At 41.1% G+C, this 25,436-nt stretch overlaps 1 protein-coding gene across 2 annotated transcripts; it reads right to left on the bottom strand.

Annotated features, from left to right (window-relative positions):
* Positions 1 to 25,069, bottom strand: FAM124B (family with sequence similarity 124 member B). Of its 2 annotated transcripts, XM_067465961.1 has the most exons (5): positions 24,951 to 25,069; positions 8,890 to 9,035; positions 8,626 to 8,751; positions 7,034 to 7,776; positions 1 to 6,048 (listed from the first exon to the last, which is right to left on the bottom strand). In XM_067465961.1, the coding sequence occupies exons 4-5, from the start codon at positions 7,763 to 7,765 to the stop codon at positions 5,398 to 5,400; spliced, it is 1,383 nt and encodes a 460-aa protein (XP_067322062.1). In that variant the 5' UTR covers positions 7,766 to 7,776; positions 8,626 to 8,751; positions 8,890 to 9,035; positions 24,951 to 25,069; the 3' UTR covers positions 1 to 5,397. The 2 variants fall into 2 exon arrangements, with proteins under 2 accessions (XP_067322062.1, XP_067322063.1); XM_067465962.1 differs by lacking the exon at positions 8,890 to 9,035.
* Between the last annotated feature and the right edge of the window lie 367 nt (positions 25,070 to 25,436).

Below are 25,436 nucleotides of genomic sequence, written 5' to 3' on the forward strand. Positions count from 1 at the left end.
AATATTTTAACCAGCCACAATTTTACTTCTACTGTTTAGTAAGACTACTGGCACATAACTTTTTGCAATCAAAGGAAATTTGTTATTCCTTGTTAAGGTAAAGGTTTCCCCCTGACATTAAGTCCAGTCGTGTCCAACTCTGGGGGTTGGTGCTCATCTCAATTTCTAAGCCGAAGAGCCGGCGTTGTCCGTAGACACCTCCAAGGTGATGTGGCCAGCATGACTGCATGGCGTGCCATTACCTTCCTGCAAAAGCAGTACTATTGATCTACTCACACTTGGATGTTTTCAAACTGCTAGGTTGGCAGAAGCTGGGCCTAACAACGGGAGCTCACCCCGCTCCCTGGATTTGAACCGCCAACTTTATGGTCAGCAAGTTCAGTAGCTCAGCTGTTTAATCCACTGCGCCACCAGAGGGCCTGGTTAGGTTATCTTGTTAGGTTACCACTATTCACTTCATTTTTGTAAAATGTGACCAATTACAATTAATCATTGTAACTCATTACTTCTCAGCTCTGATGGATATTTATTGCACTGTGGTATGAAGAGTGTTCTAACTGCTAAGAGAGTAGAATGCTTGCAATATTTAAAAGGATAGGTCTCACTTTGTGAATATAAATTAGTGTTTATTTCTTTAAATATAGGAGCCGTCTATAAATAAAATGAACATGGTGTGCTCAACCATACATTCTGTTTGGGAAGATCATGTTCACAAATATTGAATTTACTACAATAGAAATATGTGAAAATAAATGCCAGCAAAACTGTGTAGCTTGATAGCTGATAACACATTTTCTTCAGTCTGTTCCAGTGTAAGCAAGAGAAGGCCAAACTGTTGTTCCATCTGGACATGTATTGTGTGTGCTAACTGGCAGTAGCTCTTTGAGGGCTTGTCTACATGAAAAAAACCTGAACTCCCCTAAATTCCATTGCTGGCTGTCTACATATTGCACAGGGACTTCTGGTAAGTATCCTGGATATTTGCCCATAGTTCGACATTGCTCTCCTTTAGGTAAAGTTGGAGAATACTCTGGAGTTCACAGGAAAATCCAGAGCAGTGTTTCCCAAACGCTAGTCTTTCAGTCTCCCTCAGCCTTTCAAGGGTTTTAGACTTGAGTTCCCAAAAGTCCTGATCATTGTATAAGGCAGTTGAGGCTCATGGGATTTGAAGTTCAAAAATACTTGGAAGCTTAGAGTTCAGGAATCACTGCTCTAGAACACTGCTTCTTAAACTATCAATCCTGGCCTCAAATGGGGTCCTCTTAGCTCAATGTTGGAGTCACAAAAATTTGACAAGAGGAAAAGGTTTCTTGACCTTAACACAAATCTGTCAGCAACAACATGCAGTATTTACAATAAGGTAAAGGTAACTGGACATTAAGTCCAGTTGTGCCCAACTCTGGGGGTTGGTGCTCATCTCCATTTTTAAGCCGAAGAGGCGGCATTGTCTGTAGACACCTCCAAGGTCATGTGGCCAGCCTGACTACATGGAGTGCCATTACCTTCCTGCCGGAGTGGTACCTATTGAGCTACTCACATTTGCATCTTTTCAAACTGCTAGGTTGGCAGAAACTGGGGCTAACAGCGGGAGCTCATGTTGCTCCCCAAATTCAAACCTGCGATCTTTCGGTCAGCAAGTTCAGCAGCTCAGCACTTTAACCCACTGTGGCACTGAGGGCACCAGTATTTACAATGAACTGACAAAAATGCTTCAGCTGTACTGCATTAAAAGGGAAATAAGCTTGTTTAGCAAGCCTTGCAAATGCTGATTTATTACCCAGGCCAACACACATTTTGGTGCTTTAAATGTTAGCCCTGTTTCTGGGTATATTTCACTTGCTGGTTCCAAAAATGATACCAGTTTTCCCCATCACCTTTAGTTTTTGAGATACAGAACATATGCCGTTTTATCAGTCGTCATCTGCTTGTCCATAGAAAACCATGATAACCATATCTAGAGCTGACGTAGTTTGTCCAATGCAACTTTCTGAATCAGCACCACAAATACCCCAGGAATAGGACTAAAAGCCCAGACAACAACCAAAATTTTCTGGGCGGTGTTATACCAATATTATATGCCTATATATTCAAATTTCTTAAGCAGAGAGGGGTCGTGAGTGGGAAACATTTAAGAAGCCCTGCTCTAGAGTATCCTGGGGCTTTGCAGTCTAATGGAAAGTTTGATTAGACCCGTTTCAGCCCAATTCACTGTCCAGATGGACACCACCACTATCACCCTTTCTCTGAGGTAGCGCAATGGGTTAAACCCTTGTGCTGGCAGGACTGCTGACTGAAAGGTCGGTGGTTCGAATCCGGGAAATGGGGTGAGCTCCTGTCTGTCAGCTCCAGCTTCTCATGTGGGAACATGAGAGAAGCCTCCCACAGGATGGTCAAACATCTGGGTGTCCCCTGGGCAATATCCTTGCAGATAGCTCATTCTCTCACACCAGAAGTGACTTGCAATTTCTCAAGTTACTCCTGACACAAAAAGAAAAAGCTCAGGGGCAGGAGAAGGCTCATCTCTCTTTGCTAATCACCCTGCAAGTGCCAGACCATTGCCTGTCCATTTGTTGATGTCAGAATGGGGCATCTGTATGAACAGCAAGACAAGAGGTTGCTCTGCTGATTATGGAGCACCCATTCTGACATCAGCAGATATGACAACCTGGTGTTCACAGGGAGCTCTATAGCTGGCGGTAGTGGGGACATAGGGATGTGCCATTACAGAAGCAGGTTACATTGTCTATTCACTGATTCCAGATTCAGCAGGGCAGAAATACTCGTGTAGAGATGGCCTGGGATAGGCCATCTCATCCATTCAGGTATACCCACTCACATCAACACTGACCATATGTTCATGTATTTATATTGCTATGTGCTACTGAATATGACTCAGTTGTACTATTAACTCATCACTTCACCTCCTGTTAAGAGCACTTGGAAAGCGATAGGCACAAGCCACATGCAATAAGCCTGGTGTACCTTTCATTATCAAGCGTCATCAAGCGGAGCGGCACAAGCAGGAAGAAGCCTATTCACTCAGACAGTATTTCTGCAGTAACTAGAGTATTAACAAAGGGGAAAAAACTGATAAAGGTTTCTAGTTCAAACGGCATTGTGTTTCTAGAGTTCAGGTGCAAGAAGATGGCCTAAGGCACACATTTCTGGAGACATGCTAGGGCTTTTTCATATTCCATTTGTAAACAAGTAGCAAAAAGGTGGCAAACAAGGTTAGCTAAACTCTGGAGGGAGGAGAATAACTGTACAATAATGTACAGGCAGCTTTCCATAACCACAGATTCCACCACCCACATATTTAAAATATTTTTTAAAACCCCCCAAAAAGCAAGTCTTGATTTTGCCATTGTATAAAATGGCAAAATTAATGGATCTAATAACCCATTCAAGAACAAGCCACCTCAAAATACTTTACAGTGCAGCAGGAGTACATCCCAAAAAAAGTATTCCCCTCCCCACTAGCTGCTGTGTAGACTGCAGTGATGGTCAGAGGGAATAAACAATACAGTCAATGTGTTGATTTACATAATCATCTCTGCCATAAAAAAAAAAACACCTTGGCACTTGAAGCTGGCAAACCCTGAGTCTATTACATCACTATTCATGCATCAAGAAGAACAGCCTTAGTCAGGTTAACAGTGCCATTGCTCTACAACTAGATGTCATGTGAAGCAAGAACCAGTTCTACAAGATGAGCAGAGACACCAACAGAGCCAGGGTGGTGTAGTCATTTGAGTGTAGGACTACAACCCTGGATTATCAGTCTTTGAATCCTTGCTTGGTCATGGAAACCCACTGGGTAACTGTGGACAAGCTATAATCTCTCAGCCTCAGAGGAAGGCAAACTTCCTCTGAACAAATTTTGGCACGAAAATCTCCTGATAAATTCACATTAGAATAATAAGAGTTGAAAGAGACCACAATGGTGGTACAGTCCAACCCCCTGCCATGTAGGAGTACATAATCAAAGCATCCCCAACAGATGGCCATGTAGCCTCAGTTTAAAAGCCTCCAAAAATGGAGCCTCCACCACATTCCGAGGCAGTGAGTTCCACTGTTGGATAGCTGTTTCCTGTAATTTTAACTCATTGTTCCAAGTCCTAGTTTTCAAAGCGGCAGAAAATAAATTTGCTTCCTCCTCGGTATGACATTCTTCCAAATACTTCAACTTTCATGTCCCCTTGTAACCTTCTGTTCTTCAAGCTAAAAATACTCAGCTCCCCCAGCCCTCCCCATAGGGCTTGGCTTCCAGACCTTAGAATTACCATAGTTTAGAAATAATGTTAAGGCTCACAACAGCAACAGACACTTACAATGAAAGAAAAATAAAGGGAACTCCCAATAGAAGATACTGAGACTGCAATTTTAAAATAACAACAACTTGGAAATATTTGCAAGTTGTCACTTAATTGACAGCTCAATAATCCTAGCTTCTAAAACATATTATTTCTTGCTATATGGTAGAATATTTGTTTACTTTGCCATCTACCAAATATAAAAACCACTCATCGTAGAGAATTCCAGCATCTTTATTACTGCAAGGATTCTAACCCAGCATGGCATTACACACTACAAAGCAGGCTGTTCTCTCATGCAGAGTAGTCATCTACAAGCCACTGGAATGCAGTAAACTCTATGGTCCCAAAAGTCTCTTCAATGGGATGCATCTGCAGAAATTAGAAAAAGCTCTGGGCAAACTGGTAATGTAATTCTGCTGCACAGACAAAAGGACAGACTGTGAAATTGCTGTGTTACCAAATGGGGGCAGCAGACAGATGTTAAAAGCTTTTATAAGAGGAAGAAAATCCTCTACCCAGTTTGTAATGACACTTTGTAAGTGCGAAAGTCAGTGTATATAGTGGTTTGAGTGCTGGACTATGATTCTTGGGTTCAAATCCCCTTTCGGCTAGGGAAATCCACTGAGTGACCTTGGGCAAGTCATACTCTTTCAGCCTCGGAGGAAGGCAATGACTAATTATCTTGCCAAGAAAACTCTGTGATAAGATTAGTTTAGGGCTGCCGTAAGTCAGAAATTACTGACTTATGGCAACCCAAAACTAAGTCAGAAGGCACACAACAATAAGCTCAAAAATCATCAAAACAATCTATTGCACAATAGTCCTCTAAAACATGAAACGTAGCTCAAATCTTTTATGCTCTTTTTTTTCTGGGCCCTAGAATTAGTCATAATTAGCTCATAAACATTTTGGATTTCCTGCAAACTACTTTTAAGCTTTCTTTTTTAAAAACACTAATATGAAAAGGTAGTATAGGGTAGCTGGGGTATCTACACAAGGACAGGGTCTTTGTGCAGCATACAGATTGTTCATTCTGTCATTTCAGAAATAAGGCACTTAGAAATTAAGCTAGAAAAGAAAGTCATATAAAGAATTCTTCCTCCTCCTCCTCTCTATTTCCATACTTTGCTTCTGATGTTCCCAAGTCAAAACCTGGCACTCTGTGTCCTGAGTCTTTAGTCCTTTTACCACTATGTGACAATGCAGGGTTTCTTCCTTTGGAATGTAAGCTGATTCTGGAGTCAGCGCCTGGAACTGAAGTGGATGGTGCCCAGGACTGAAGAAGTATATCTTCCAGGTCCTTTGAAAACCTATTTAGCGGGGAATCACTGCATTCAGGGGATACTACTCTGTTGCCTGTATCAACATTCATCTCTTCGTCCTTTTGATGCAACCAGAGTTCATGGCTGGAGTGTCTCCACTTAGTAGCCAATCTTCCGTGGGAAGTACTTTGGTCCTGTTGAGAAGACTCTGTTGGGCTGTATGAGCGGGTTGATGAGCAAATGGTCTTTTGTAACTGACCACAATGATTTCCTGAAAGATGTGCTCGATTCTGCGCAGATTTATTTTTATTCTTCATGGCTCTGAGAGTTCGGTTTTTCTGTGTTACAGCAGTTTTTTTGGCAGTCACCTGGGATGAACTTGCATGATAACAAGGGGGCTCTTCCTTATCCAAAGTTAGCGAACTGGATGGTGAACATTGGTGTCCACTGTGATTTGAAATGCCCTGAACCTATGAAAGAAAAAAAAAGCTAATTATAATCTGGCACTGGTGGTATAGCCAAGTCTTCACCTGATCTTCTCAAAGGCATTTGCCAGCAAATTAATAATGAAAAGTTTCTGATATAAGCAGCATATTAAAAACTTAAGATGTAACCTTTACTGTATATGTCCTGCCACCATGATCAACTTTAGGTGCCAGTTTATAGGTCACCTAACCACACATCTTTCCACCAGTCACATTCTACCCACTGCTTAAAGCAGTGGTTCTCAACCTGTGGGTCTCTGGGTGTTTTGGTCTACAACTCCCAGAAATCCCAGCCAGTTTACCAGCTGTTAGGATTTCTGGGAGTTGAATGCCAAAACACCTGGGGACCCACAGCTTGAGAACCACTGGCTTAAAGCCACTGGAATAATCTTCAACAAAACATAAAAGTATTTCACAACTTTTTAGAGCAACGAAAACAATTTGTGTCCTAAAAATACTTCTGGTTTTCTCTGTATGAGGCAAGTGACTTACACTTGGAGGCCTGGTTTACCGACATCCCAGGCAATATCATAACATTATTTTGCCATAGGTCTTAGTTTTGTATGAATTCTGCAACGAAATGCAATGCCAGAAAACTAAAGTGCCCTGCCTATCTGTTTTGACAGAATTCTGGCAAATCATGGGGAGACCCCAGGCCTTAACAACCCTTCCTTACATAAATATTTTTAAAGAGCTAAATATAATTCTTATGAAAAAGGCAACAACAAACAGTCTAATACAGTGTCTACTGCAAGGATATCAACCACTGCAACAGTAATCCACCATTATAATACTGTCTTTCAATATCTAGTGCAATAGATAAACATTTAAGGGAAGCTTTACAAGCCTGAAAATTCAGCAAAGCTCATTAAAAGGGCCAGAGCCATATGTGACCCAGAAGTCATATGTTAATTCAGAGAAGAATGGCCCTGCTGCACTATCACCCCACCATTTAGAGACAAAATAATACCTGCAGTAGGATCCTGTTTCCTTCATAGTCTTCTGTTTGCCACCGTGTGCTGCTTATTGGAACACAGGGATTTGGGAGAAGAGGAACCAGCTGTCCAATTTCATGCACTTGGAACTGCAACACTGAAGACTCCTTGGAGTCAACACACATCCCCACAGGCAGCTGCTTCAAACAGAGCTGAACCGCAATGCTTTGGGTTGCATAAAGCACGAAGGCACAAAAGGTGCTTTTCTGCACCGTCGCTTCTTGCTGCAGAATCATCTCATAGAGCCTCACCGCGTCATCATAGTTGTCAAAACTACAGTAGAGGGTGACACGCACAATTTCCGTACCATAGTGCACTTGCCTGAGTCCCCAAACGGGCATGTGCTCATCCAGCCCATAGAAACCCTGGTGAGCCAGGGCATCAGGAGTCTGCTTCCCACCAGCACTCTCGATGTGGATACGTTGCCATGGTGGATATTGAAAGAAATCATGGACTTGGAAGATCCGTTCTTCCCCCAGGTCTTCATGCAGAAAGAGCAGAACAGATGTTCCAGGAAACCTGGTGCTTTTTTGGCGGTAAGTCTCATAATATTTAATAGGAGATGAACGCTCTGAAACAAGGAAGAGACGCACATCCAGACAGATCCATTCTTGAAGCTTGTCAAGGGCTTGCTGCAAGGGGAGTGCGTGTCCTGGTTTGGCAAGCAAATGCATGGTCATTACCAAGGAATCTGCCTTCCCATCCATTACACCGTCACCTTGAAATGCAAGAAATGATACAGTTGTTGAGTCAGCGCCTACAAATGATGGGATATCATGCTTGCAGACTCCCAATAAAAAAAGAAAAAAGATCAAAGCATGCACTTCCCAGGCAGTTTCTGTTTAAGCACTTCTATATATTTTACAAGCCTCAATATGAGACTCACATACAGAGCGGTGTACAGGAAGCACACAACTCCCCTGCCTCCACTGGCTGACAGTATGCTTCCGAGCACAATTCAAAGTGCTGGCTTTAGCCTATAAAGCCCTAAACTGTTCTGGTCCAGCTTACCTGTTCGAACGTATCTCCTTCTACGAACCACCTATGAACCAGATTAAAATTGTCTGGGGAGGCCCTGCTCTCAGCCCCACCCCCCTCGCAAGCACGACTAGTGGGGACGAGAGAGGGGGCTCTTCTCAGTGGCAGCCCCTCAGCTATGGAACTCCCTCCCCAGTGACATTACATCAGCTTCCTTCCTCTTAGCCTTCAGAAGAAAATGAAAAACTTGGCTGTGGGATCATGCTTTTGAAAAACAGTGCAGTGAAATAACAGATTTGGAATATGTGCAATAATTATGGAACGGCTTTGATGATTATGGATGGTGTGATTTTGATATGGATTGTAATATTTTTAAATATCTAATATACTCTGGTTTCTCTTCAGATCATATAATATATAATATGTATGAATTTTAACTTAATTTTTAATTTTAATATTTTGGAATTGTATGTGTTTTAAGGCATTGAATAATTGCCTCTTTTGTAAGCCGCCTTGAGTCCCCTCAGAGGTGGGGGTATACATAGGGTGAATTAATAAATAATAAACTAATTAATCTCATTTTATTTACCTCCACATTGGAATTAAAGGTTGCACTATGGGTGTTGGGGAAATCTCCCATCTCTTCACTTTCCCACAGGAGCTTTGGTTACTCCTTAGGTTTCCAACTTGCCAGTGCCAGGTTCAATTTTTCTTTCTGCATAGGATAATACAAAAAACAGAAGAAATAAACTGTCAAGAGTATTAACAAGACCCTAAAAAAGCCCCCCTCTGTCAATCCTCAGGAGACACTGGGGATCTGCCACCACCTCTGCACAAATATGGTGGTACTCACATTTTCAAGGATCAGCATTTGTATTTGGGTGTTTCAATTCCTGTATGAGTCTTTCTGCCAAGTGGATTTTTTCTCCCTGCGTTTGTTTTGCAAAGCTCACAGTTTTCCAGAGACAACACCCATCTGGACTGTACAGATAAACCTTTCTGTAAAAGGCAGAAATGAACAATGACAACGGAAGCAAAGACAATGTGAACACGGCAGATAACAGATGTCTATCTCCAAGAAGCAACTTCAGGAAAGAAAAGGCTCCAGGGAAACAGCTTCCAAATGCCAGTTCTATGCAGTGCTGTTCCACCCAGTGCCTTCTGGCTTGGTTCCAGTTACTCCAGAATCCTTGTTTCTTCGCAGAAATGTCAAAGCAAGGGTGGTTTGCGTGTATGTCAGAGAAATGCTTATTTGCTGCCAAGCCACTCATTTCATAAGTTGAGATATCAGAAGTGTGAAATAAAAATCATCATTTTTATTTGAATATACAGACCATGGAAGGGAAAGGCAACATTCATATCACATTTCAACATGTTTTATCCTCACAACAATGTCCTGAAATAGGGAAAGAGAAAAACCCAATGGAGGGAAGACAAGAAGATAAACATTGCCACTTGGAACACAAAACTGACTGAGGATACACTTGCACTGTAGAATCAATGCAGTTTGACTTCAGTTTAACTACCATGGCTCAACTACAACAAGAGTTGTAGTTTTTCCAGATACTTAGCCTTCTCTATAAAAGTGCTACCGCCTCACCAAACTACTACAATATAATGATGATGATGACGATGATGATGATACTAACAATAATACTTTATTTCTAGATCATCTTCTCTTGCTGGAGGAGCTCAAGGCCATTAACACATAAAAAGGCAAACATTCAATGCCTCAAAATAGGTGGAAACACATCAATAATACAAAATAATGAGTCACCGAAAATTTACAACAAGGAATTAAGCATCAAAATAAAATAACAAAAACAATCAATTAAGACAAAAACTAAAACATAAACATTACAATGTGCACCCTAAAGACAAATTATCAGAGATTACATTAAAAATGGCTGACAATGATGTTACATTTAAGACGTATCATTAGCCAGCAGTCCTAATCCTCCTCCATATGCTAAAGGGCATAGATACATTTTTAGAAGTTTCTTAAAGGAAAGGAGGGTGGGGGTCATTTTTATGTCTTTAGGGAGAGACTTCTAGAGATGGGGAGCAATCACAGAGAAGGCCCCCTCTCTCGTTCCCACCAGCCGAGCTTGTGATGGAGGTGGGAACGAGAATTGGGGGGGGGGGGGTCGTCCTCTGTAGACTACTGAGTACGTGATACAAGGAGATGTGATTTGACAAATACCCTGGGCCTGAACCATCTTTGTATTTAGGCATTATAGCACTTTGTATTTAGGCAGGAAGCGGACCGGCAACCAGTGAAGCTGTCGCAGCATGGGAGAAGTCCTCTCACAATATGGTGCTCCAGTTAGCAATCAAGCTGCTGATCTCTGCACTAACTGCAGCTTCCGAACTATTTTCAAAGGCAGCCCCACATAGAGAATATTGCAGTAGTTCAAATGCGATGGACTAAGGCATGGACTACCATGACCAAGCCTGCTGTTTCAAGGTATGGGTGAAGCTGGTGCACAAGTTTTAGCCATGCAAAGGAGCTCCTGGGCACCGCCTGGAATTCCAGGGTCAATGATGAGTCCAGGATCACCCCCTGTGGATCTGTATCTTCAGAGGGAATGCGACCCCATCCAACACAGATTGAAATCCCACACCCTGATTCGTCTTACGACTGACCAGGAGTATCTTTGTCTTGCCTGGTTTTAGTTTCAACTTAATTCCACAGCATTGAGCCATGGCAGTTAAAAGTGGTATCAAACTGCAGTAATTCTACAATGTAAACACATCCTGGGCCAATGGGAACATCTTTTGGGGTTATGGCCAGGCTTCTGTCTAAATTGAAAAGAGAAATTGTAAAGCGATACTTTTATTTAAAAAAATGTTATATTTAAATATTGTCTTCCAGCCTATCAAGCTTCCCAAGGTGATAGACCACATGTAAAAACATTTTAAACAAAAAAGAGATAAAGACTTCAAAAAGAAGTTGAAATACTCTTTTAGAACAAATTAAAACCAGAGAGCACGCAAACTCCAAAAAACATAATATCAAACCCAGCTTGTAAATGCTGCTCTTTCCAAGATGCAGTATTCCAGAAAAGTCACTGGAAAAAAGAGGCAAACAAAAGATGATTACACTTGCCATTCAGTTGGGACACCATGTGTCAAAAACCAACCTCTCTAGGGAGAGCTTAAAGCAAGATGGGTATACATATATTTTGGGGAGTGGTGTGGTGAGGCAGAAATAATACAATACAGCATTATCTCCTATGATCTGTAACTGCCACCTGCTTCCCATTTTCCTGCACAATCTTCCTGTGTGGGAGTATGCTAATACCATATCTCACTGAAACCTCCAATTTTCCCATGTGTGAACAAAGAAGGCAGATTGCCTATTCTGCTCGATATTTATTACATGGGTTTTTCCAACAATAACCCATGCTTTAGATTGATTTTCCTCTCGCACTCTCTGTGCCATGGCACAAAACATGCACGGCACAGGCAGGCATGGACACTTTAGTTTTTCTCAGTGTGAAGATTTTGCCAAAGTTAAAGAAGAAAGTAAAGTATATTTAAAGAGATGTTGTAAAGTAGGAAGGACGGTAACCAAGTGATTAAAGTGCCAAGTTATTAATGCATTGGATTCAACCCCATGGAAAGGATACTGTAGCCAGGCTTGGGTGTTATCTGTGAAGATAACTGGAGTTATAGAACAATATCTCTGACCTTTAACAAGTCAAACTCTTGCCATTCCCAAGCTTCCCAAGCGTCTAGGACTGTGTGATGTATTTTTGATAGACCATTATTATTATTATTATTATTATTATTATTATTATTATTATCATTATTTAGACTATTATCTATATAAATAAAGCAGTAAATGTCCGTTTGCTCAAAACCTTAAATCTCCCAAAATTAGAAACCTGCTCATTCTCTTTTCTTTTGCTTTCATTTAACCAGACTGGGCCACAGCAACATATGACCGGGAACAGCTAGTAACAAATAAAAAAGTTTGCGGTGTGAACCTTTTTCCATGTCTGGCTCACTCCATACCATACATTTTTGGTGAGAAGGAAACTTCAATTTGGACAAAGGTATTCTCATTCTTGAGCCCTCATTTTGCCCCCCGTTGTTACACTACTAACCATTCAACATTACTAATTTAACTTGCTGCATATATCTCTTGTCAAATTTCTCTTTAATATTAAAATATCCCCAAGTCCAAAGGACTTTTTGTTCAGAGCAAACCATCTACTTTTCTTAAGGGAGGAGTTTAGAAAAGAACTGCCTTATTTCAATGGAGTCCATATTTTTATATTCAATTCTCTTTCAGCAATATATTTTAGAAATTATATTAATTCATTTTACAGGAGCGCTTTTGAGCAATGCTATTTTACGACACTTGACAGAGAGTTTTAAAAAAGAACTTTTTGTAATATTTGGTATGACTGCAGCGATAATGTTGCTAAATGTTAAGCATAGGTTATGCCTTTCTGTGTCTTCTGATGTCACAAAACAATATAATTCTCATTTTCACAAAGTTAACCTTTCAGAGAAAAGTTCAGAGTTATTCTCCCCTTCAGAATTGGAAAGTAAAGTGTCATTTATGACAGCCGCAGGCGCCGCCACCGTTAAGCTAACCTTTTCAGGATCCCTGGCTCATACGGTGCTCTCACAATAGAGGCTCTGGCAGCTCTTCTAATCAGTAATTTATATTGCAGCTGGCACTGTGCTATTCTTTTGCCTCTCTAGGCCCTGCTTGAGGAGTTTACTAAGCCTTGTAAAGTTGGTCCCATTTGAAAGCTTCACAAACACACGCATGCACAAATGTAAATGTCTTTGAGATTTTGAATATATCCACAGGGAGTTGGGATTCCCATAAACTGAAATCATGTCTGCTTGAAATTTTGAAGGGGGTACCTAAAGGTCAGAGGAATATATTAATATTTGAATGTGGAATGAATAAAGCAAATAGTAGCCCTGAAAAGGGGTTTTCCTTGGATTAGAACTCCAAGTGTGCTGATTGGGAGGATCTAGATTTTTTTAAATCAAAATAAGTAATTTTATAACTTCTGAAACAATTGTGTATGTGTGCAGAACTCTAAATGGTTCCAGTCCAATTTACCTGTCTGAACTTATCTTCTTCTACAAATCATCTTGGACATTAAGATTTGCTAGGGAGGCCCTGCTCCTGGACCCGCCTCCTTCGCAGGCACTATTGGTGAGGATGAGAGATAGGGTCTTCTCAGTGGTGGCCCCTCAGCTGTGGAGGTCCCTCCCTAGTGAAATCAGATCAGCCCCCTCCCTCCTGACGTTCAAAAAAAAGCTAAAAATGTGGTTGTGAGATTAAGCTTTTAGATAGCAATATCACAGTGCAATAAGTGAAAGCAGAATAGTGCAATGACAATTGGAATGGCCTTCGACCATGGTATTGGATTATGTGACTTTAATAAGTGATTTTAATGTTTTATATGTTTTTAGTGCTTGGTTTTAATGCATTGTTTATTTTGTCTGGTGTATAATTGTATGGCATCAAATTGTGCCTTATATGTAAACTGCTCTGCCTCCCCTTCAGGGTAAAAAGGGCAGGGTATAAATGTGGCAAATAAATAAATAAGTTATTAAAATGCAGAAGAAAATTTCATTTAAATGGGAAAATTTGGAAAGACTGAAATGTACTTTTAAGGGTCAAAGATTTAGAGTTGATTTCTTGCAGAAAGCAAGTGATGTTGTTATAAAATATAGAAAACTTTTGGAAGGTGTGCAGGAAGACAAGAAGTTGGAGTCAATGCCCAAAGCTTGGAAAATACTTGAATATATATCCACAGGGAGTACTTGGAAGGAATACTTGGAAGAAAGTATACAAGAAGCAGGCTTCATTGATATTTTTGGACACAGCAAAAGCTTTTATCAATTTAAACTGGGTTCTTCTTTTTAGATTGATAGAAGAGATGACATTGAGAGACAATTTCATGACATGGTTAGCTACCGTATATACTCAAGTATAAACCAACCCGAATATAAGCCAAGGCACCTAATTTTACTACAAAAAAGTGGAAAAACTTACTGACTCAAGTATAAGCCTAGGGTAGGAAATGCAGCAGCTATGGGTAAATTTCAAAATAAAAATAGGTACCAATAAAATGACATTAATTGAGGCGCACAGCTTCTCCTCTCCTCTTGACACAGCAACCAATATGAGGCCACATGCCTTCATCTCCTCCTCTCTCGGCACAGAGATCTAGCTGGGTTGCTGTGTCGGAAGGGGAGGAGGTATGCAGCTGGTAGAAGCCCTACAAAGGGCTACTTTCAGCCTCGTGCCTCCAGGACCCTCATTTGAGTATAAGCCGAGGGGGTCTTTTTTAGCATAAAAATGTGCTGAAAAACTAGGCTTATACTCAAGTACCATATATTCTGGTGTATAAGACTACTATTTAACTCAAGAAAATCTTCTCAAGCGTCAGGGGTCATCTTATATGCGGGGTCGTCTTATACATGGGAGCAGTCTTATACATGGGAGTAGTCTTATAGAGCGGGTGTTGAAACTTCCAATCGGATTGGAGAATCTGTGGTTGCCGCATATGGTAGGGGAAGCTCAAAAATGGCAATGGCTGTGTCCCTGTCGTATGGAGTGACTGTATGAAAGCATTAAGGGTGACGCTGTACAAGTACAGTAGAAGAAAATCCATTCATTAGGATTCGTGGACTTAATGCGGTCCCGATGGTGAGGTGAAGGGGCGCCTCACTGGCAAGGTGTAAGTGAAGGGCGGAGCAAGCTGCAGGCTTCTGGGGTGCCTGGGGTATGGAAAAAAGAGATAGAGTGGCTCTGGGCCCAGACAAACACACCTCTTTTACCTGTGTGGCCCATCCTTGTATCCTATTACCATACCTCCTCCTCTGCCTCTCAGATCCCGCTCCTGAAGACTGCAGTAAAGTGGTGTAGGTGTGCATGTGCGAGATCTGAGAGGCAGAGAAGGAGGTACAGTAATAGGAAAATTACCATATTGAAATCAAATCTGATGCTTTTATAATTTTTATTTGGTGTGTGTTATAAGAGGGGTAGTCTTATACAGTGAATATATCCCAAACTCTATATTTTAACTGGAAAGGTTGGGGGTCGTCTTATACGCCCAGTTGTCATATATGCCGGCATATACGGTATATACAGTAGATTTATTCTATGCAAACTGTAAGAATAATATTGTCGAAGACTTTCATGGCCGGAATCACTGGGTTGTTGTAGGATTTTCGGGCTATATGGCCTTGTTCTAGAAGCATTATCTCCTGATGTTTTGCCTGCATCTATGGCAAGTATCCTCAGAGGTTGTGTTAGAATAATAGTTAACTGAGAGTTGCCTATCCCATGTGAGATACAAAAAGGAGCTCGATAAGGATGTCTGTTGTCATTCCTGTTTTAGCTTTGGAGGTTCTGAATAGAGTCATTAAGCAAAATGAAAAGATTACAGCCATAAAAATTAAGAAGAAATCATACAAATTGAGAGCACTGATGCACTTAATTACTGAATATATATATAGTATATTCATTGAAGCAATTTACAAGCAGAACTAAAAATATAACATGAGAAAAATATTTTGGTGGAAGCAGATAGAAACAGAAATGTTTTGCCCTGTTATAGTTTTTAGGTTTTTTTATTCATCGCTTCAGATACACATAAACATATACGAATAGAGATAGCTAGAGTAGACTTGGCTATCTTCTCTCATGGGTGTAATTCATTCAAGTACATTTGGTGTTAGCAGAAATTATACTGCAGTGCAGCTATAAGCTATTTCATAATAAAACGCACTTCCTCTGAAGATGACCATCCACTTATTACAGAGTGAGTACTCTTGAATTATATATGAGGAGGCTATGATGGAGGAAGTCAACAGGAAATTACATTTTTAATAACCAAGCAACCACTGAATAGTTGTACCCAAAGGGAAGATCCATGACCTTTGAATTTGCTAGCATGCTATGTTTATTGGTCTGCACACATACGCCTGATAAATGGTATATACCAATATTTTCTTAATAAAGATCTGCATTTAATATTCTACAGGTTGTAAAAAGTAATATCATATATGGAATATGTACAAATAGGATTTACTGGTTATTTCGAAACCATCCACTTAAGAGTGGGATCAGTTCTTGTTGCCTAAAATGGATGCTGAATTAACGAACTGAGGAAACACAACTATTTAGTCTTCTTTTTGGTTATATGTGGCCTTTTACTCAAACTATCTTCTTTAGCAATTGCTGCATGTTAAAAATGCACTTGCTTACATCTTCTAAGTAACACATTCCTGCCAGTACAGGACATTTGAAATTAGTTTAAGACAAGGGAAAATTACAATTGTGCCAATAAAAAAAGGGGCCTTTATACTTTGCAGCATAAATGGAAGAAAAATGGCATGAATCGAACAATGAAGTTTCAGCATCCAAATATTTCCCCAAATATTGTTTCTGCACCTAATCTTCGATATCCTTTCGTAATAAAAATATATATAGTCTGCAAGGGAAGGAGTTCTTACTGAAGGCAAATGCTACAAATCTACCACAATGGGACCTGTAAAAAAATGGTAATTAGACTTAGCATTATGAACAGTCTATCTTAAACAAGTTGTTGTGTTTATTCATTTCACTTTCCGGTCCCATTATGACACTATATAAAAAAAGAAAAATACAGAAGTACAATTAAATATCCAATATACAGGCAATCCCCGAGTTACAAACATCCGACTTACATATGACTCATAGGTAAGAGCAGGGGTGAGACAACAGGAAGTGATAGAAAACTTCCTCTGGGAAGGGAAATTCACTCTTGAAAAAGTTTTCATGGGGAAAATGTGTCTCCACTGAGGCTTTATCACTACTCACAACAAGCTAATTTTTTCAGAGTCCAATTCTCACAGGGACAGAAAGTGAGGTGAAATCTTCTGAACATAGATACAGCAAAACAAACTCCATAGGGCTGTTAACCCTTCTTTATTGTATCTACAGCCTCTCTCTCTCTCTCTCTCTCTCTCTCTCTCTCTCTCTCTCTATATATATATATATATATATATATATATATATAGTGATATAGTGTACCTGTTCCAACTTACATACAAATTCAACTTAAGAAAAACCCTACAGAACCTATCTTGTTTGTAACTTGGGGACTGCCTGTATACCAATTCCATATATAACTTTTTTGACTGAGGATAGGAAACAGCACAATAGCAAAGGAAGAAAGCAGACATACACTGCTTTCCATTATTTAATTCTAAATCTTCTGCAAGAAAGCACTTTGAACCTCTGGCACCAGGCTTTGCAAACCCAGAACATATAAGACTTAGACATTTTGGACTACAAATACAAGAATATCTAGGGCAGTGGTTCCTAACCTTTTGTTTCTGACCAGGGACCACTCTCCAACATTAGTACTAAAAGGGTTACGAATCAGTTTTTGGTCAACTTTAGATTTGGTTTGGGGTGCTGATTCAGAAAATTGCAATGAATAGACCTCTAGTTTCTGATACAGAACATATGCCATGGTCAGTGACAGAAGGAGTGGCAGGTGGCGCAAAAGTAACCAAAATAAAATAAATACAATACAATAAAATAAAGGAAGGAGGCTCGCGGACCAGATTTTCATCCTTGTGGCCCACTGGTGGTCGGCGGCCCACAAGTTAAGAACCACTGATCTAGGGTGACAGTAAAATAATTGCTTCTTAAATGGTGGGTTTCTGGCTACTGACTACTGTGAAATGAATTTTAATAGTGATATCAACTCATACACCAATTCAGGGTAATGGAATTGTGCCCTCCACCACATATGAAGGCAGCAAGAATTCTGGGATTTGTAGTATCTTGAACTATTCTGCTAGAGAGCTCTAACACTCTAGTATAGGGTAAGCACACAGAATGTTAAGCACTCAATAGATTGCAAACCCCAAGATTAGAAGTATGATGGAGCTAAAGTGGTAACATTTAAAGTGGTTTGAAATCGCTGTAACGGGTCAGTTCTTTTTGCTGTAAATGTAAATAAACCACAGTTTCTGAACCAAGATATACAATGCAGTATAATAAAGTGTCACTAAGGCTTGTGTAACAAGTAACAGTACCTTTACTTCAGTTTAAAAGATCAAATAGGGCAACAATATATTACAGCAGCCTCTCTGAATTCATACAGAGAACAGAGGGAATAAACAGTCCTTTTAAACAGTCTTTAAAATATGCAATTCATTGCATATCCAACTACATAGCAGAACCCGTTTGAGTCTGAATGTCTCAGAGATACAGATCTGGGCATAGCTGTTAACAGTTTATCTGTCACCATAAGTCATAAATCATAGCTGACTAGATAGCACGTAACAACGAACTGCAAATTTGTGGATTGTTTAATCTCAATGTATATTGCGTTGAGATGTTTAAGAACTATGTTTAAGAATGATTTAAGAACTATTTAAATCAGTTCTTGTGGGTTTTTTCGGGCTATATGGCCATGTTCTAGAGGCATTTCTCCTGACGTTTCGCCTGCATCTATGGCAAGCATCCTCAGAGGGTGAGGTCTGCTGGAGCTGGGAAAAAAAGGGGTTTATATATCTGTGGACTGACCAGGGTGAGACAAAAGGCTTTTGTAAGTTGGGCTAGGTGTGAATCTTTTCAACTGACCACCTTGATTAGCATACAATGGGCTGACTGTGCCTGGAGCAAACTCTTAATGAAAGGTGCTTAGATGTCCCTGCCTGTTTTTCTCTCTGCTGTTTTAATTTTAGAATTTTTTAATACTGGTAGCCAGATTTTGTTCATTTTCATGGTTTCTTCCTTTCTGTTGAAATTGTCTACATGTTTGTGGATTTCAATGGCTTCTCTGTGTAGTCTGACATGGTGGTTGTGAGAGTGGTCCAGCATTTTTGTGTTCTCAAATAAAATGCTGTGTCCAGGTTGGTTCATCAGGTGCTCTGCTATGGCTGACTTCTCTGGTTGGAGTAGTTTGCAGTGCCTTTCATGTTCCTGGATTCTTGTTTGGGCGCTGCGTTTGGTGGTCCCTATGTAGATTTGTCCACAGCTGCATGGTATACGGTAGACTCCTGCAGAGGTGAGAGGATCCCTCTTGTCCTTTGCTGAACGTAGCATTTGTTGGATTTTCTTGGTGGGTTTGTAGATTGTTTGTATGTTGTGTTTCCTCATCAGCTTTCCTATGCGATCAGTGGTTCCCTTGATGTATGGCAGGAACACTTTTCCTCTGGGTGGATCTTCATCTTTACTCTTGTGGCTTGTTCTTGGTCTTTCAGCTCTTCTGATGTCTGAGGTGGAATATCCATTGGCCTGTAGAGCCCAGTTGAGGTGGTTCAGTTCATCTTGGAGGAGGTGGGGTTCACAGATTCTTTTTGCACGGTCTGCCAAGGCTTTAATGGTGCTTCTTTTTTGACTTGGGTGATGGTTGGAGTTTTTATGTAGATATCTATCTGTGTGTGTGGGTTTTCTGTAAACGGTGTGACCCAATTGTTGATCTGGTTTATGGATGACTAGGACATCTAGAAAAGGCAATCTTCCTTCCTTTTCTTTTTCCATAGTGAACTGGATGTTAGGGTGGATGCTGTTAAGATGTTCCAGGAACCTGTTGAGTTCTTCTTCTCCATGGCTCCAAATGGTGAAAGTGTCATCCACATATCTGAACCATATAGTGGGCTTTTTGGTTGCTGTTTCAAGAGCTTGTTTTTCAAATTGTTCCATGTAGAAGTTAGCTATGACTGGGCTGAGAGGGCTCCCCATAGCTACTCCATCTTTCTGTTCGTAGAATTCATTGTCCCACTGAAAATAGCTGGTGGTGAGGCAATGGTGAAACAGCGCCGTGATGTCTTCTGGGAACCTCTGGTTGATGAGTGTCATGGTGTCTGCAACTGGGACCATGGTAAATAGAGACACCACATTGAAGCTGATCAGTATGTCATTTGTATTTAGCTTGAGATTGCTGATTTTTTCAATGAAGTGGGCTGAGTCCCTGAGTCCTAGACATCAGAAGAGCTGAAAGACCAAGAACAAGCCACAAGAGTAAAGATGAAGATCCACCCAGAGGAAAAGTGTTCCTGCCATACATCAAGGGAACCACTGATCGCATAGGAAAGCTGATGAGGAAACACAACATACAAACAATCTACAAACCCACCAAGAAAATCCAACAAATGCTACGTTCAGCAAAGGACAAGAGGGATCCTCTCACCTCTGCAGGAGTCTACCGTATACCGTGCAGCTGTGGACAAGTCTACATAGGGACCACCAAACGCAGCGCCCAAACAAGAATCCAGGAACATGAAAGGCACTGCAAACTACTCCAACCAGAGAAGTCAGCCATAGCAGAGCACCTGATGAACCAACCTGGACACAGCATTTTATTTGAGAACACAAAAATGCTGGACCACTCTCACAACCACCATGTCAGACTACACAGAGAAGCCATTGAAATCCACAAACATGTAGACAATTTCAACAGAAAGGAAGAAACCATGAAAATGAACAAAATCTGGCTACCAGTATTAAAAAATTCTAAAATTAAAACAGCAGAGAGAAAAACAGGCAGGGACATCTAAGCACCTTTCATTAAGAGTTTGCTCCAGGCACAGTCAGCCCATTGTATGCTAATCAAGGTGGTCAGTTGAAAAGATTCACACCTAGCCCAACTTACAAAAGCCTTTTGTCTCACCCTGGTCAGTCCACAGATATATAAACCCCTTTTTTTCCCAGCTCCAGCAGACCTCACCCTCTGAGGATGCTTGCCATAGATGCAGGCGAAACGTCAGGAGAAATGCCTCTAGAACATGGCCATATAGCCCGGAAAAAACCCACAAGAACTGAGTGATTCCGGCCATGAAAGCCTTCGACAATACATTGAACTATTTAAATCTTAAATTGTAACTATTTGGTTATTACTTGAGTTAATACTGGAAAAAGTATTCTTGTGCCATATTTGTATTGCCTACAGTTGCTAAAGGTGCCCAAACTATGGAGGAGAAAAAGTAGCAATGGAAAGGGGTTCCCAAAGTGTGCAAAGCATCCTGAGCTGCAGGCTGCCCATTATATGCAAAGACAACCAAATCTTCTTCCTATTAAGCAACTTTGAAAGGAATGTTTGGGAGTGAGAAACTAGCTCTGTGTGCACGCTTTTCAACCCTTTCATGACCCGTAACGTAATTTGCATATTGGGCAAATAATATGGCTAATATGGAAATCACGTTGCTTGCACATGGGGTTGTAGACTGTGGTAATACAAAGAGAAGGAAGTTAAGAGGAATGAGCAATGGGAAGGTTGAACAAACATCCAAATGGGGAGAGTGAGGCTGGAAAGAAGAGAAAAAAGCAGTTGAGTGAGGAAGACAGAGGCATTTCTTGCCCAGGCAAAGCTGGGGTGGAAGAGAAGTGAGCAAAATATTAGTGAACTGGGAAACGAATGCATTTTTAACCCAGGTAAACCTTGGTCCTTTATCCAGGGATTCCTTTTCATCACAGATCCAATCATTACTCCATCACTGAGGTATCAGTTTAAAACATATTCATTTCTTTTTAAGAGTAATGCAAGCAATTAATTTGTCTTTGACTGCTGCTGTCTGTATTATTTATATGGCATTTCAGAAGACAATTATTATTTCATTTTGCTGCAATTCCTAATGTGTAACTTCATAATTTTGAGGCTGTTTTCAGTAATTTAGACTGTTTTCAGTAATTTAAGGTAAAGGTTGTCCCCTGACATTAAGTCCAGTCATGTTTGACTCTGGGGTGTGGTGCTCATCTCCATTTCTAAGCCGAAGAGCTGGCGTTGTCCATAGACACCTCCAAAGTCATGTGGCCGGCATGACTGTTACCTTCCCGCCGGAGCGGTACCTATTGATCTACTCACATTTTGCATTTCAAACTGCTAGGTTGGCAGAAGCTAGGGCTGACAGCGGAAGCTCACGCCACTCCCTGGAATCGAACCTGCGACCTTTCGGTCAACAAGCTCAGCGCTTTAACCCACTGTGCCACCGGGGGCTCCTTTCAGTAATTTAGTTCCAACTAAATTACTGAAAAGTAAATTACTGAAAACAGTCTCAAGTTACACATTTAGAATTGCGGCAAAATAAAATAATAATCGTCTTCTAAAATGCATTATGCAGGGGGCAGAACATTAAATTGGGACATCGGTGCTCAAATCTCCACTTAGCCATGGAAACCAACTGAGCGAATTTTGGGCAAGTTGCACTTTCTCACCCTTAGAAGATACCAAAGGCAAGAAAACCCTGCAATATGTTTGACATGAGTCTACTTGAAGGTATGTCAACACAAAAAGGATCACTGTGGTGTTGGGAGGTGAGCGGGGTGTGAACTGCACTGGTTGACACCAAAATGACTGGCTGTAAAATAATTATGCAGTTTTTCAAACAGAAATGTATTATTTGTATCCGAAATATCCCTGTAATTAGTTATACTTACAAAGACATTTTCCACATGCTTATATACACTGTATCGATATACATAAAGGGCTAAAACTGTATGCTTTTACTTTTTGAGCCTTCTAAGGCACACACACTCTGGCCAGAGATGCTATTAATCCCCAGGTACAATGATACTTAGAATCATGTGTTTCAGCCTGTAGGCACTGTAAGCATTCACTGCAGTTGTGCTGTTTCTAGTCGCCGGTTTTGTCAAATTCTTCTTTGTTCTGTGCCTTCAAGAAGTTTTCAACCAATGGCAGCCCTAGAGTGAACCTATCACAGGATTTTCTTGGTCATATTGGTTGGGGGGGGGGGGGTTGCTTTTCTCTGAGGCTTTTTTTCCCCTCATGTCACGAGCAACTTGAGAAACTGCAAGTCACTTCAGGTGTGAGAGAATTGGCCGTCTGCAAGGACATTGCCCAGGGGATGCCTGGATGTTTTACCATCCTGTGGGAGGCTTTTCTCATGTCCCTGAATATGAAGCTGGAGCTGACAGATGGGAGCTCACCCTGCTTCCTGGATTCAAAATACCATCTACTCCTCTTCGTTAGCCAGTGAGCAAAGGTACATCTTCAGATGTTTCTTGAGACAGGGAGGGAGGGGGCCATCTTTAACTCCTTAGGAAGGGAGTTCCAGAGGTGGGGGGTGGCCATGGAGAAGGCCTTTTCTCTCGTTCCAACCAGCCATGCTTGAGACAGGGGTGGGACCGAGAGCTGGGCCTCCTACGATGACCGCAGTGTCTGAATTGATCTATAGTGGGAGATGCAGTTCATCAAATAGTCTGGACTATCATAACAAAACAGAGGTTCAAACCTTGGTCTCTAGCTCAGAGAAAGGCGCCCCTTGTGTCAGCTGGACTGTATTTGGTCTCTAGAGGTTTACTTCAACCATAATGCCATGCTGGCTGTACCACCTGTATTAACTATGATGGGCTCTTGGTATCTGCTGGAGTTTGTTTCCAGTAGCCCTGGGGATCCTAAACTCTTGGAGGCTCAAGCACATTCAAGCAGTGGATAGTAGAATCTGTGGGTGCAGAATCCGTAAACATGGAGGACCAGCACTATGTTTTTACTTTTGATTCTTAGTCATCCAGAGCTGATAGTGTGAATGCTTATAAAGTTTGGGGGGGGGGGGTGGTCAAAGATGTGTAGCAAAACGATCGGACCCTTCTCATATTCCTTTTCCTAGTTTCTTCCTAAAAGCTCCCATTGACCCATCTAGAGCAGTTTCTCAACGTGGGGGGGGGGGGGTTGTGAGGGGGTGTCAGAGGAGTCACCAAAGACCATCAGAAAACAGTATTTTCTGTTGGTCATGCGAGTTATGTGAGGGAAGGTTGGCCCAATTCTATCAGTGGGATTCAGAATGCTCTTTGATTGTAAGTGAATTATAAATCCCAGCAACTACAACTCCCAAATATCAAGCTCTGTTTTCCCCAAACTCCACCAGTGTTTGCATTTGAGCATATTGAGTATTTGTGCCAAGTTTGGTCCAGATCCATCATTGAGTCTACAGTGCTCTCTGGATATAGGTAAACTACAACTCCAGACCTCAAGGTCAATGCCCTGCAAACCCTTCCAATATTTTATGTTCGTTATGGGAGTTCTGTGTGCCAAGTTTGGTTCAGAATGCTCTTTGATTGTAGGTGAACTATAAATCCCTACCACTACATATGTCATCAATTGGGGACCCCTTGTCCCAGCACTAACTGCTGCTCTGGGCCAGAGTGAAGAGAGAGGGGGGCAGACGACAGTTCCACCTTGTCTCCTGTGCTGTGCTAATAATATAATATAATATAATATAATATAATATAATATAATATAATAATATAATTATGTATTTTATATTACATGTAATACTAATAATATTACAATATAATGGTATAGTACAATATAGCAATATATATTACTGATATTGTACTATGCTAATAATATATCGTATGTATGTGTGTTTGTGTGTATATATGTGTGTGTGTGTGTGTGTGTGTGTGTGTGTATGTATATGTATGTATGTATGTATATGTGTATGTATGTATGTATGTGTGTGTGTATATATATATATATATATATATATATATATATATATCTTGTAAGCCGCTCTGAGTCCCCTTCGATTTATAACAGTAGCAAAATTAGTTATGAAGTAGCAACAAAAATCATGTTCTGGTTGGGGGTCACCACAACATGAGGAACTGTATTAAGGGGTCACAGCATTAGGAAAGTTGAGAAACACTGATCTAGAGCTTGGAGCAAAGTCCTTTCCCCCTTCTTCAAATCCTACAATCATCCCCCCAAAGAAGAAGAACTTCCCCCAAGTTTGGTGCCCATCCTGGTGTTTGGAAGTCGCCCCCAGCCTGGAAAGCAGCGAAGTGACGACTGTCGCAGCCGCCTAGAAACACGACAACAAACGCTCTGGCAACGGGATTGCCTCCCCCCACTCCTCCTCCTCCTCTTTTCCTTTCAGCCCCAAGTGGGCTCTTCATGCCCCACTTACCTGCCCAATCCAGCCTTCGCTTCCATGGCTCCTCTCAGCCAGAGACGAACCGCAGCATCCCCACCCGACGCAGCATCCAAGCCCAAGTGAAAGCCCCGCAGATTGTGTTCTCCTATCAAGGTTTCTTAAGCCCCGCCTCCCTCTCACGTCACCCCCTAAAGGCCCACCCCCTTAGGAGGCTAATCCAACCAATGATACCCGCAGCTCCGCATTAATTGGCAGGGCTGGATGAGGCTGCATCTGTCAATCCTAGGTAGAATTCATGCAGTTTGACTGCCATGGAGTTGTAGTTTTGGTGAGGTGCCAGCAGTTTTGACACCACTTTGCCATGGAGTTGTAGTTTTAGTGAGATACCAGCATAGTTTGGCACAGAAAGCTCTTGTAGGTAAAACTACAACTCCTTTGATGCCATAGCATTGGGCCATGGCAGTTCAAGTGATGCCAAACTACATTACTTCTATTATTATTTATTACTATTATTTCAAA

Source organism: Anolis sagrei, chromosome 3, assembly GCF_037176765.1.
Source record: "Anolis sagrei isolate rAnoSag1 chromosome 3, rAnoSag1.mat, whole genome shotgun sequence".
Taxonomy (NCBI): domain Eukaryota; kingdom Metazoa; phylum Chordata; class Lepidosauria; order Squamata; family Dactyloidae; genus Anolis; species Anolis sagrei.